General features: G+C 37.7%; 1 protein-coding gene across 3 annotated transcripts in view; it reads left to right on the top strand.

Annotated features, from left to right (window-relative positions):
- Nucleotides 1–9,001, top strand: part of pdzd2 (PDZ domain containing 2) — a 58,995-nt gene extending 49,994 nt beyond the window's left edge. For 2 of the 3 annotated variants that reach the window (XM_043239713.1, XM_043239714.1), the window contains 7 exons: nt 734–878; nt 2,915–5,621; nt 5,940–6,057; nt 6,438–6,539; nt 6,977–7,250; nt 7,377–7,511; nt 7,620–9,001. In XM_043239713.1, the coding sequence (XP_043095648.1) occupies nt 734–878; nt 2,915–5,621; nt 5,940–6,057; nt 6,438–6,539; nt 6,977–7,250; nt 7,377–7,511; nt 7,620–7,786 (3,648 nt within the window). In that variant the 3' untranslated portion in view covers nt 7,787–9,001. The remainder of the gene's footprint in view (nt 1–733; nt 879–2,914; nt 5,622–5,939; nt 6,058–6,437; nt 6,540–6,976; nt 7,251–7,376; nt 7,512–7,619) is intronic. The other variant, XR_006251010.1, reaches the window with a different exon arrangement.
- The last annotated feature ends 5,565 nt before the right edge of the window (nt 9,002–14,566 follow it).

Raw genomic sequence — 14,566 nt, 5'->3', positions numbered from 1 at the left:
CTCATATGTACATGTCATTGGTGTTTGGTGATTTGGAGTTTTTGGCTCAAGGTCTGCATTTAAAGCCACACCAGAAAAGGTTCAGCTGGGATTAGGAGTTGGCTTTATGCAGACCACTTAAGTTTTTCCACACTGACTCAATCAGTGATTTCTTTTTTTTAACCTTGAATTATACACAGAGGCATTGTCATGTTACCCCATTTTGTAACACTTTAGTATAGGGACCAATTCTCACTATTAACTAGGTGCTTATTTAGCTTGGCTTTATATTGTTTGTTTAATAGTAATTATAAAGCACATATTCTGTATGTCCATATTCTACATACCCAATCCTGCCCAATACATAAATTAACAACCACCTTCTATTATTAAGCAGCAAATTAGGAGTTTATTGACGCAAACAATAATGGTTTGTTAATAGCAGGAGTAAAGTGTGACTACACATTTTATTTATTTGATATATTGTTAAGACAAAGTACTGAATAGCATTTAAGGCACCCCTATGTTTTTATTTTCTATTTATTTATATCTTTCTTTCCCTATAAGGCTGAAAGAATTGTTAATGGAACTGTGAAGGCACCAGAATTGATAAATTCTTCACGATTCCCATCCTCGCTGTTAAGATGATACTTTGTGTCGGACAGTTTCTTGTGCTTGGAGACATGGAGGAGATATCTCTGAAATAAATCTGAAGAATGCATTTCACCCATTACTTTCATGTCTATTCCTTCAGGAAGCCTCAGGGAAGATGAGCGTTGGTGATGAGATTGTAACAATTGGTGACACTCCCGTGTGTACATCCACCTATCAGGAGATCTGTGACCTCATGCACAACCTGCCAATCACATTAACCTTAGAGATAAAAAAGCCAGTCTCAGGTGAGTTACAGCCGGCATGCAGTATTTATTCGAGAAGTCGATATTAGCTTTGCTGATGGGTTTTTCCCCATGTATTTCTGCTCATTTAAATGTTCCAAAATATGAATGTTCACCCCGAAATGAAAACTCATTTACTCACACTTATATTGTCCCAAACCAGTATGATTTTGCTTCTATGGAACACACGAGAAATTTTCCAGACTCACTGTTTTGTGTGCATTTACAAGGAATAGCGACTGATGTTTCAACCTTAAAAATGATAAATTCACCATAACAGTAACAACTTCTAATAGTACTAATTTCGCATGGACTGCTTTTTCATGCTTTTGCGTCATTGTCTTCTCCAGTTCATTGTGCTGTGGTTGAAATAAAATCATAATAGGTTTGGAACAACATAAAGGATTTCATTTTTGGAATAACATAATTTTATAACCTCACAAGATATTTTCCCTAATGTAATTAAACATCTTCTTTGTGAACATATACTCATATTGGTCCCAATTTACATGGACAATCTAATAATCAGCATATGAATTTGCTATGATCAAGAATAGTACTCAATGCTGTTATGTATAGTGTCATATTGCTCTAGATAGAAGGCTTGTTAAAGTATTAGCCACATTCCCTCCTCCCTTCCTGCAGACTGTGGTGCTCCAACATATTTAAACCTGTTTCCAAATTGTATAAACAATATATCAAAATATAGCAGGGTAAACTGGTCTTGTATAATATATCCACAAGAGATTGTAAGCACAGGTAGAATTGCCACTGCAATAAAGAGATCAGTCTGTCTTTTCCCATGCTGCCTTAAAGAAATAGGAGTACTACAGACTTCCCCTTTCTGGCAGTACCCTTCACCAGCTCAAAGGGAACTGCAGGCTCCTGGCTATTTGTCAATGGTGACTATTGATTACTTTACTACCGTAGCCACCGTAGATGTGTAGAGTAACAGCGCTAATGCTTCCTAGAGGCCGTTAGTCAATTAGAATCTAGATTTGGTGTTATTGCTCTGACTGCCACGTTAAAATTTTAAATGAATGTAGCAGATTCATAAAATTTTGGTCAAAACATTTCCTTACTCTGAGATCTTTTGAATCTCATTATGCAGAGCAATAGCCTCAAGATACAACTGTTATATGGTCTATTAATTTGTGTGTGTCTTTGTCTGTCAATACCTACCGTCATCTGATGTTTATACTGTATGTGATCAATCTTGTTCATCATATACATTAGAGCATATGCTCATATGCATTCATGTAAATATGAGCATTTATCAGCTGTGTGTATGATGCTCAGAATAACATGGTCAATCATGCTGAATGTACCACCAGGTCTGCCTTTTTCAGTTCTGCCCTGTAAAATACCCTTTGAATGCATTCAGTATTTCAGGAAATGTTGCATATTTTATACTTGTCTGCTTAATCGTGAATGGAATATTTAGAGGTGTCGGCTTCAGATAGAACTTAGCAAAGTCTTAGAAAATATGCCTCCAGGATGCCAGGAGTACATCATCGGAAACAACACAAAAATCTTTTCTCTGTGGATTGCCTTCATCTTTGTGTCCCACCAATCCCTGGGTATACTCAAAATGAGACTCACCTTTTTTTCCTCAAAAAAGATATTTCATAGTAGTCCAGAGTTTCCTATGGAGTTTGGTTCTTTAAACAACATTAATGAATAACAGAATCAGTGAAATATCAGACTATGAAATGAACTGCAATGGTACTGATCTGGGTTTCTTTTAGTATAATTTGTTACGCATATTTTTAGGAGAATGGAAAAGATTAGTTGAAACATTTAGTTTTCCAATGGAATGTTGATTTATAATACAGACAATTTATAGCTCGTCTCGCAGGCTTCAATGGTGCATTTGTATGGTAGGATTTATCTTGATTTACCGTCATCATATCCAGTGATTCCTTTTAACTATTTGACATGTTTTAACTGCCTGTTATGGATTTGAAGTGCAAATTGATGTGATGAATCATTTCCATTAACTGAATATGATATAATGTGTATTTTGTCCATATTTGCAGCTGTAGATCGACTTTCCAGCCTGATTATGTCTTCTGGCTGTGAGGGCCCATCTAAAATTGAGACACCTAGACCTCCAGAAGAAAGGAATAATATGGACAAAACTATAGTTGCGGCCCAAGAAAACCTTTTATCAGAAACAAATGCGAAAGAGGCATTAGCAATCCACAGCAGCAGCATTCCCATCACTAACATTGATGATGTCATAACTGAACTGACCTCAGCAGAAAGCAAAGAAAAAGACAAAAGTGTCTTGGATTCCACAGACGCAAATGTAAGGACAGAAGAGTGCAGTGAAGTAGATGAGAGAGGGACTGCAGCGCAATCTCAACCTAGCCTCTCGGATTTCTCTGCCCTAGATGTTGGGAATAGCACTTCCCATTTTTCTGTAGGAAAGACGTTTTTAAATAATTACTCAAGGAACTTTAGTAACCTGGGAGAGGATGTTGACTCTCTAGAGAAAGGACATGAAGAAAAACCAAGTATGTACAGTCTGGTGGAAGATAGTGACTCTGAAAGTGACTCTGCAGATAGTGCTGTCAAAGTAGAGTCGTCTCAAGGTAACTGTGAGGATCCTCAGGACACCGACTCAGATGAGGAAGAAGTTGAGCTCTGTTACAGCACTGTCAGTCAGCCTGCATTCAGCCAATCAGAGGCCAATAGAAAAAGCATGGCCAATTGCCACACTGTTGAAATTCTTGCTAGTGGAGTCATACTTGCTAGTATGGATCGCCACAACCCTCTGTCACTCACAATGCAAGACAAGGATCCAAAAGAGAATCATACTGTCTCTGAGTTACCAAATCAACTTTGTCCTCAAGTTTCAGCTGATGATCTCCTAAATGGGGAGAGTGGACACACTGCCACACAGAGAACACCATCAAACTGCAAAACTGATGAAAAATGTGAAACCATTTCAAAAGCGGTTTCTTTTCCCACTGTTACTCAGGGCATTAGTCATGTCACCCCAAGAAGTCAAGAGAGGACAACTAAGTTGCACTCAGATGCATCTCTGTCAGAAGAGAAAAACAATACTGGGCAAGTGACACTGGGGTCTACTGTGTCACAACCCAAGGCATTAAATGGTAAAACTAGTGGACAGGCCTCCTCAATAGTTGTTCCAAAAGACAAGGAGAGAGAGAAAGTTAATCCTTTACTTGACTTTAAATCATCATTTTCCCAAACCCAGAGTAAATCTAATTGTGTCAGATCTTTGGGAACTAAATCCCCAAATGACAACCCCGTCTCTCCCCTGCTGAGAAGTAGACTCAAAGTTGATGATAAAAAGTCAAATACCTCATCTAAACTTAAGGGTCTGAGTATTAAGAGTAAATCCAAAGATCAAGAACAGTCCGTCTCTAGAACGTCAAGGGTGGAAGGCCAAGGACAGAAAAAAGCACTCAGCTCCCCAAGTCAGTGTCCTAAACTTCTCTCCAAAAAAACCACACCGACTGGTAGCCCTAAATCCACCAGAACATCTGAGAAGATCAGGGTTACTTCTTGTAAAACTGACCAACCAACTGTGTCCAGTGTGTTAAAGACAAATTCCATTAACACCACCAAAGAAGAACTCAAGCCTTCCAAGAAGGAACAAGTCTCGGACCTAAAGGAGCAAGTCTCAAAATCAGAGGTCATGGTCATCAACACTCAAAGAACTTTCATTGAGGTACGACTTTCATCCTCTTCATCGTCTACACCTGTGCTGACACGCAAGGAAGTTGGGAATGCAAGTCATTTAAGCTTGGCTTCTGTGTCCGTGGATCAAGTCCAGTGGGAGGAATCAAATTCTGACTCCTCTCTCGGAAGGCACAAAATCCCACTAGATTCAACAAATTCTTTGTCTATTGGTTTGCACCATAATGGTACCAATAAATCAAATGAAACGTCTTTTAATGGCCAAGAAGAAAATCACCTCAGGAACTCTAATAATAAAGATGCTGCTAGTCACAAAACAAGCATATCCAAATTGTACCTGAGAGGACTAGACCGCAGGAGCTGCTCTACCGACATTAGTGGGTCACTTGACCCAAACCCCTTCTCAGTTCGTCAAAGAATCCAGTCCTTTGAGAATCTAGCCAGCTTTGATCGATCTATCATAAAGTGTATAGACATTCCATTTTATGCTAATAACTCAAAGCCACCTCTGAACCGGAGGTTATCTGGGTATGCTGGATCTGTTAGCAGTCAATCCGGTGACAGTCGTTCTTTGAGGAGGAGTTTCAGCTCTTGTGTAGACCATTTAAGCTCAACTCCATCTTCACCATACCCACAGAATTCAGCTTCCACTTCAGTTGTCACCTTCTCTGAATCAACTCCTCAAAATCAAACCACCGAAGCTGTTATAAAAGAGCAGGTGAGAAATGAGGCCTCTGTGAACCAGCCTGCTGTACACACACCACCAGTACTGCGCTCCCGCAATGCCCGCGCTCATGGAGGCCTGTCACGCTCCAAACTGAGAGAGATAAAGGCACTGAGCATGCCTGAACTGGACAAGCTGTGTACTGAGGATTTCACCAGCGACCCTGGAAATGTGGTTTTTAAGACGGAGCTGGAGATTTACCCTTGCAGGTCCATAGACCCAGCATCACCCAACCTGCAGTGCACCGTGGTGACCAGGATGAGCAGTGTTGATGCTGGGATTCCTGGTTCAACTAGTAATGGGGACCAACACGAAGGCCAGATCACAGGGCTCTCATGCTGGTCTATAAGGTGAGAGAAGACCTGTTTATAATGTGCAGTGAAAAAAGAGATTACAACAGTTTTCTAGTCCTAAAACTAGTTGATTTGAGTTTGAGTGCCTTTATTATTTTAGCATTTAAATATATATTTTTTTTACATTTCTTTATATTTAATTTAAAGTTTTTATATTGTGGTGCTTTAAGGGTTACTTATCTTAGGACATATCATATTTTTTTATTATTTATATCACTGTTACTGATGAAATCTACATCCAGTATATTCAGCAACCATTAGTTAACATTTAAAAAAAACAATGCTATAAATGATATTGGTGTTTTTCTCCAACAGATTGAAAGATCTCGAATCTTCTCCTTCGGACCAAAATAGAGTGCAAGATGTTTTGTGTTCCCTGACAACCAAATTGAATGTGACAAGTCTCATACAGGAAACAAGCACTCTTTCAGAGGTAATTTATCATATCTCAGGCTTCACAGTATTTTTCATATTCCAAAAATGCTATTCAAAATGATTTGTTTACATATCATATTGTTTTAATGTCTATTTAGAAAGCTAATGTTTTAAGTATAAAGGTGATCTGGTATTTTTTGACATTTCTTTTTAAAGAATGGTGAAGATATGCCTTCAGATAGCAGTTAAATAAATGCTTTTGTTTTGGCTTATTAATATTTATAAAGCTCACAATTTTTGAACCGTTTTAGTTATTTTTAGCGGTGTATTCTCCTAACAGAAGTCATTGCTTTTATGTACCCTATTTATATCTGTATGTATTTATTTTTTTTTTTCAAAAAAGGTTAACCAGATTTACAGAAATATTTTTTTATTTAGGTTAAAGATGACATTTACTTTGTGGTCTTAACCAAAGAGCAAGGATCTGGACTGGGTTTCAGCATCGCTGGAGGAGTAGATCTGGAGCAGAAATCTATTACTGTAAGTGTTTTTTTTAAAAAAACGAAAAAAAAAAAAAAAAAAAAAAAAAAAACCTGAAATCTTTTGCTCTTTTTATAAAACAAAATAAATAATAAATAAAAAATCAGTAGCCAATTTCAGCAGCATTTATAATTGCACATTATCTCCCCCTTGTGGTTAGGAACCAGTAGTAACACAAGAAGAGTTTGTTTTCAAAAACAAGATGACTCCATTTTTAACAATTTAAAAAAAAAATCATGTTTTTCATTGTGCATTCCAATTAATCTCAATCAAACTGCAGTTTGGTTATATTGATTCAGTAAAATATCTTAAAAATACATCTAACAATAAAAACATGATGATAAAAAAAATGTGAAATTACATTTGATCTTGAAATAATTAAAGATTAAATTAAGTTACATTCTAGATTACGTTAAAGCTCTATTTCTTTGTCTTAGGTCCACCGGGTGTTCACTCGAGGGGTGGCAGGTGTAGAAGGTACCATTCACAGAGGAGACAGAGTTTTGTCAATAAACGGGACCAGCTTGAGTGGCATCACACACGCAGAGGCGCTGTCCTGCCTTCATCAAACCAGACTCCCGAAGCAAGCGTTAGTGATCATCCAGAAGAGCAAGAACACTGAGCCAACATCACCTAGACGAGAACTTCCTCTTCAGACTGGAATCTGTCCTACTCCAGGCCATAGAGACGACCTCAGAGAACATAAAACAAGTGAGCATCTGGAGTCATTGCCGCTCTCATGGCAAAAGAATAACTCACTATCAGTCTTTAACTTATCGGCTTGGATTTTTATAATAGAGTTCATATGTTTCTAACTGGTTCCTTGGTGTGTTGTAGGTGTGGAAGTGGGGCCAGACGGGGCTTTGAGTGTGGAGTTACAGAAGACTACAGCCGGTTTAGGGTTCAGTCTAGACGGAGGCAAAGCATCTGCCCATGGAGATCGACCTCTTTACATCAAACGCATCTTCCGTGGTGAGTGCTCTACTCGAACATTTAAAGATGTCCACGGGGGGGACTAGGGTATAACCTGTTTGGCTCTATAATGTAAAGTTTTGTGACTCTGTGATTGTCACCATTCAGGAGGAGCTGCTGAACAGTCCCGGGTCATTGACGTCGGAGATGAGCTCCTAGCCATCAACGGCAGGTCTTTGCAGGGCCTTATGCACTACGATGCCTGGAACATCATTAAAACCGTCTCTGAGGGTCCCGTCCAGTTAGTCATCAAAAAACCCAGGACTTCAGTATGACGTTTGATTTATCTGCACGTGTTGCACGTTTGTGAGATGCCAAACTCTGGTGGACTCTCATTGTACGTAGACTTTACTTTTTATATATATATATATGTTTGTTACAGGATCTCTATGATGAAGAATTTGTTGCACATTGATTTTTATACAAACCAATGCTTCTGCGGATTTGTGGTAGACTCACATATGCGGGCTTGAGGTATTTTTAGTATGTCTTAGAACTTTGTATCTTACGGACTTTGTGCATTATGACTTTTTGAAGACATTTATGCCTAATTGTGAGAATTCTAAACGATACAGTAACTGTTTCCCTTGTAAAATATAATTTAATGACAATATTGTGGAAATTGTTTTATATGTATAGCTATGATTATGTGGTGATGATGCAAACCACTAGAGCGTGTTCACTCTGCTTCGTCTAATGGATCACAGTAGATCAGCATAGATATCAAACTCTATGTGAACCATAAAATTAGCTTTTGTTTTGAACTGGTTTATAACTTTAAAATGGATTTGTTGAATTGATTTTTATTTTTTTTCCCCGTTATCACAGTAACTGGTATTTGTATTCTTCCTTTTTGATGATTGCAATTTTGGGGTGTTTTGGTATTGACTTATTTTAAAGTGTGTATTTTTCAGTGCCACTAGCAAACAGATTTGCAGAAATTTCCTAAACACTCCTATCTTCCCCATCTGTACAGAAAAACAGGAAGCTACACCCCGGTCTCACATTATTGGTTGAAGCGCAAGAAAAAAGAAAATGAAAAAAAACGAACACTGTGACAGACCCATTGCGTTTACACTTGCTTCACGTTTAAATACTTGAATTCAATCTGGTTATTAACATATTTCAAATTCAATCGTAGATTCACCTTAGCACACTTTAATTAGAATCATGACATTTCAGGTCTTGTGGTTATGTTTGATCATATTCTTTCAGCTGTGAATATTGTCATGTTTACCATCTGAGACTTTCAGTTGTCTCCCTAATAAAAAAAAAAGATATATATATCAGTGATGTTGTTATATTTTACTTGAACTGTCTTTGTGTAAATATTGAGGCTCCCACTGATTTTATTGTAATTTAATTTTGCTGAGTATTAAGCACAAGTGTATTAACTATAGCAGATGAAAAAAGCAATCATGATTATTTCTTTTGTCAATCTGACTTTTTGTTCTGCCCTTTGTGAATAAAGACATCAGATATTTTTTAAATGCTCTATTCATTTTACTCCAGCACCGATATTGCCTTTTTTTGATAGTGAATCTTCCATTTAACATGCAAGTCCTTTTAGTTGTTCTTATGCAGCTATCTTGGTAACTCTGTTGTGTTTGTTGTTCGTTCTTTATATTCGTTATAATTAATACATGCTCTTAACAAGGTCTGAAGTGGAATTTGGTGTTGAACACACTTTCATAGATATCAACGGCTCAAGCATTCGAAGTGAATACATAAGTTTCACAAAGGTTTGATACACTGCAAATATCACAAATAATAATTTTGCCTCATTGTTTTGTTTTTGTTTTTTCCCCTGGCTCTGACTTATATCATTTGTGTCATGCAATTGTTAACATAATTTTTAATTTAACATGTATTTAATTTGTAAATGTTTAAATTTGTCCTACCGCTTAAATGTTTGGGGTATTTTTAACTTTCTTAAAAAAAAAAAAAAAAAAAAAAAAAGTCTCTAATGCTCAGCATTATTTTTTTACATCAATACATACAACAATAACAGTAAAACTGTGAAATGTTATTACCATTTAAAATATCTGTTTTCTATTTTAATATATTTTAACAGCATTTATTTCTGTGATTGCAAATCAGAATATTTGGAAGTCATTGTTCAATGTCACATGATCTTTAAGAAATCATTGTAATACGCCACTTTGGTGCTAAAGAAACATTTCTTCTCATCAGTTAAAAACGGTAATATTTCTTTGGAAACTGATACTTTTTTCAGGATTCTATGAATATCAGAAGGGTTCAGAAGAACAGTATTTATTATATGTTATATGTATTATATGTATATTTATTATATTTTTTAGATCGAAGAGATAGAATAGAAGCATTTACACACACTCAAACAAAATGCTGGTTACATTTATGCCGCTAAATCAGACTGGTTGGAAAATTTACTACGTTCACTTTTTTTCAGTTTCACTTTTTAATGCAAGAGCAGCAGACAGTGGCTTTGTGGAAGGAATAGTTTGCATCTCTTTCCAGTCCAGATGGTGTCCACAATCTCCTGGGAGCTACCGCCACCTCACTCTACCTGCCAAGAGTTCAATAATCGCTGGCAGACATCAATCTCCTCATAATACGCCTCTGTTCTCTGTGAATGTCTTTCTGTGATTCAGCCATTGCAAAATGATCTAAACGTGGAAACTGCAGCTGTTGTGACTGTCAGAGATATATAGCTGGTTTCTCTTTGCCAGCAGACAGAATCTGTACGGCTATCGCGATACGCAGATTGATGTAACCGTCGTAACAATATGTAAACGAAAACATAAATATTAGAAAATACTGTATATGGATCCTCTGTACTGCCAGGTGTCAATGACAATATGAGCAAAACTGATATGAGAGCTGCACATTTATGAAACACATTTGTTATACAGGTAACAGGCTAAAACATTTTGATCCCTTTCTGTCAGTTAAAAACCTCTGCACACCTCCTTCAGAGAAATGCCTAACTTGTATGAACAATGATGATGGCATTTTTGTCAGCTAACTATGTAAGGAGAAAAGCTGTTGCGGATTTGCATAGCCTGAAGCTACATGAGTTCAGCTGTAAATTAAAAATGTCAAATGTTTCAGTTCTCACCCGTTTCCTGTTCTGTATTTAACAGTCACGTGATCAAAAGCCACAAAAACTGTAAAATACCAGTCAGCAGAAGAAAGCGTGACATACCACACCTGCTTCACGCCGGCTTCAAACGCCAAAATTATGCATTATTTTGAATGTGGCTTTAGGACGGAGGACTGCAGTGAAACCTCTGATAGATAAGCTTGTTTTTGAATGTGACGTTGGTACACGGTAACTGTGTGGGTGGGTTCAAACTCTTTGACCTGACAGCTAGAATGGAAAAAGTGAGTAGGCCTAACGCTGAGAGGTCCAAAAGACCACTAGATAACATGCTTCTATTTTCCTCATTTTAATACAGTATTTATGTTTTCACAAATTAATGTTAAAGTAAATGTTTATTTTTTATCTTAGTCTTAATGCATAAACATTATGCCACATAAAAAAAAAAAAAAAAAAAAAAACTAGTTGTTAACATCTTTGTTTTTTCGTTAAGGGCTTGTTTTTAACATTGTTGTTATTTACAGCCACCACCACCAGTAAATTAGTTAAAATTATTTAAACTAACAAACTTCAAAAATAACTTTTCCCACTGCTAAGCTCAAAATGCTCTAGAGGGAAACAGCACTTGAAATTTTCCATTTGACTGTCTCAACGCTTTGAAGTAATCTAACATGTGAAGTTGACTTTATGCCTCCCCCTTGGGAGTCCTGTGCCCCCACTCAATCTCCTTAGTTCCTTTTTCAAAGAAAGTCTTTTCTGTCATTCTGCAAATTAACTTTCTATAAAATCTCTTATTTCTTTTCTTGATGTGCTCTCTTTGGTCCTCAGAATCACATATAGAGCCAGTTTTTATATTCAGATTCTGACCTTTGTACATGATGAAAGTCGAGGATTGTATTTTAGACATAAAAAAAACAAAAAACAATGCGGCGATGACACTTTTTGAATTAATTTTAATTGCATTTCTGTAATTCGTGCACTTTACATGGAATTACATGGTGAGAATGATAAGGTTATGATATGTAAGCATGTAGGCCATGTATGTTTCTAGGGCAGTGGTTTTCATGTGGTTTTGCTTCATGGCTATTTAATATAAAGTGATGACCCAAATTGTTAGAGTAAAGTTATTTAGTATACAAGACCATATATCAAACACTGAAATAAACTACTACCTCAAAATGCATGCCCTTTTGAAAGAAATAAACAAAAACAAACAAAAAAAGTTGGTATGTTTTAGGTAAGTGTGCAGCTGGTCTTTAGTTGGTCATGAGCTGGTAATGTGGTTATAAGCAGGAGCTAACCAGCTTATAACCGGCACGTGGTACGCCTTAACCAACTCATGACCAGCTAAAGACCAACTAGGACCATTTTAAACCAGCTACTATTCAAAACAGGCTAAATATTGCAAAATATTAACATGCTGTAACCTAGGTTAAATAGAGGAAGATTTAGAAGCCTAAGTCATACACTTGGACCAAACCGCTATTAGTATTCACCATATTACCAAGAGACAGATGAATTAGTAACACAAAATAACATGTCTAAAGCTGTCTGATTGTTCTTATTTCAACTTGGAAATGAACAGAAACATCAATATACCTTTCACTAAAACAAAGCAAAGAAGACTCTCTCCGAAAGGTCACTCTGATTTATAGATGATCATGAACTTTAAATGTGAATCAAGACTGCTTGAGGTTGACATACAGATTTGTATTGCAGGCAAAGGCTTAACCCTATCAAAATAATGAGACGAGTCATTCAGGAGTCTTTTACAATTTGGGCTCGCATTCTGTATAGCATTGCTCCATCAGGAATCGTCCAGATCTGTCTCCTCACCGAGTGTCACAGAACAGTGATTCCTGCAAGCTAAGCTAATGGATTACATCACTCACAGTCATGGATATTTGGAATGCTGGTCTCATTCCAGAGTCGGCCTACGGAGAGGGAGGGAAGGGAAATGAGACCATCTCTCGATTGAGCGATTCCCAACTTGGCTAACGCATTACACACACATGCCTACTGGTTACGGACCGGCTCTTTGCCCATCTAACTGTGACCTCATTGCACATCTGGGATCTAAACACTCGTTCAACATATTGGTTTTGAAGAAAGGGGGCTAGGAGCTGACGATTTTCCACAGATCGCTTCATCCTTAGACTTTTAATTTTGTGAGACATCAAGTCCCAGATTGCTAATGTTGTTCATGACAGAAATATTGCGGAAGCGAGCCACCCGAATAAAAGAAGTCCCTCACTCTCTCTCTCTCTCTCACGCAAAAACACACACACATACACCTTTCTGCAGAAATGCGAGAATACTCATAACTGATCATAATTCCCATTACATACCAGGGCAATAAAGTCTCCAGAAAAAAACAAAAAGGTTATTAAATGAACAGATTACAGTATTTCATATAAAAAGCCATTTTCCTGGGTGCTGTTGATAAGGGCAAATACATTAAAGATGTGTCAAATACTAATTTCTAAGGCAAGCAGCCTTTTGAAGCAGGAGTGGCTCCCAAAGCGGGCCTGCTGCAAATTCTGCTGATTTAAATTCTGCTGAATGATGCTTGTGTCACTTGTGTCTCAACACATCCACTGCAAAAAAATGTAAAAGTGATGAAGAAAGAGGATTACTGGTAAATTGGATGTATCCAGCCTCTTAAACACACTTTATCTAACATGCAGACCTAATAAAGAGCGCCAGGGTGCATATGTACCCTCACAGTGATCAACTGTTTGACTCACTGTGAAATTAGGATTAATGAATGGAGTTCAGCATGGAGTGAACTCAAATGATGTGGGACGTCCCACAAAAAAAACAGGAAATGCAGCTCTCCCTGTCTACCTGCTTATATTGTTCATTTTCGCTCTCTTTTGTCAAATTCTCCTCTTATCTTTAGCCAGCTGGCAGTAAATACATACACTTATCTCGTATGCCGTTTATTTCCTGGAGGGGTCTATCAGTAGAACTCCCCTCCGAAAATATGCTGCATTGAAATTCTCCAGGGCTCTTTTATCACCCTCATAATGGCGAAATCATCGAAAGGAGCGCTGAATGATGTGTTGATGGCGGCGCGAAGAAGAATCATTAGTGAAGTTCTGTATTGCACATCAGCATCGTTGATTCCATCAACACTGCATTGAGATGAGGTGCCATTTAGGTGAAAGAGGAAATGATGAGTGTGTTTGTGTGTGTATTCATCAGAACATGCACTAAATCCTCAATCACACAGTGTACGTAGAAGGGGGAAATACATTCAAAGCTCAGTGCAGGAAGATGGATTTTCCTGCCACTGCAGTCATCAGCCGAGGCCTTGCCTGCTTCGGCACAGCTGGGCTAGTGGGGTCTCCTTGGAGCCGCTCCAGACTGGTGAGCCACCAGCCAAAGTCCGGATGGAGCTGTTAATCAAAGTGCCACTAACACAGCCATCCATCTTCAGGCTGGACGGGCTACTGTGGCCTAAACCATGCCCCTCTACAGCTTTTCCTCTCTGGTGTGGACACAATCTCAGGTTCATTCATGCAAATGCTTGATGCTAATTTAAAACGACTAAATAAAAATATCATTATGGTTATTATTTATCACCAATCAAATGTGATCAGCGATGAATACAAAACCCACAATAAATCAATGTTAATCTGCAGTTTCCTTTACCCAAGAAGCACTATAGTGCATCGATTACCGTATTATCATATTCTTGTACCACGTTAGGCCATTTCTACAGTGCAGTAAGTATATAGGTGCAAAAAATTGCTAATTTAAAATGCATTTTGCTAGTGTTGCCACACATTTATCCTTGTGAGGGAAGACGTGAAAACCGTAGACTGGAATGAAACTGTTCAGCGTTCATAATGTCAATGTGAGAAGAATGATGGGTGCAAGCACAGTGAGAGAAGGTTGATGAAGTGTGTTGTGATGTGCTTCTATTGATTGCATGACCCATCCCACATACAGTTTCGCGGGTAAAAGC

The sequence above is a fragment of the Puntigrus tetrazona genome, chromosome 5 (assembly GCF_018831695.1).
Source record: "Puntigrus tetrazona isolate hp1 chromosome 5, ASM1883169v1, whole genome shotgun sequence".
In the NCBI taxonomy this organism is placed as follows: Eukaryota; Metazoa; Chordata; class Actinopteri; order Cypriniformes; family Cyprinidae; genus Puntigrus; species Puntigrus tetrazona.
Note: the sequence above shows the minus strand (reverse complement) of the source record. Positions and strands in the feature narration are given on the sequence as shown.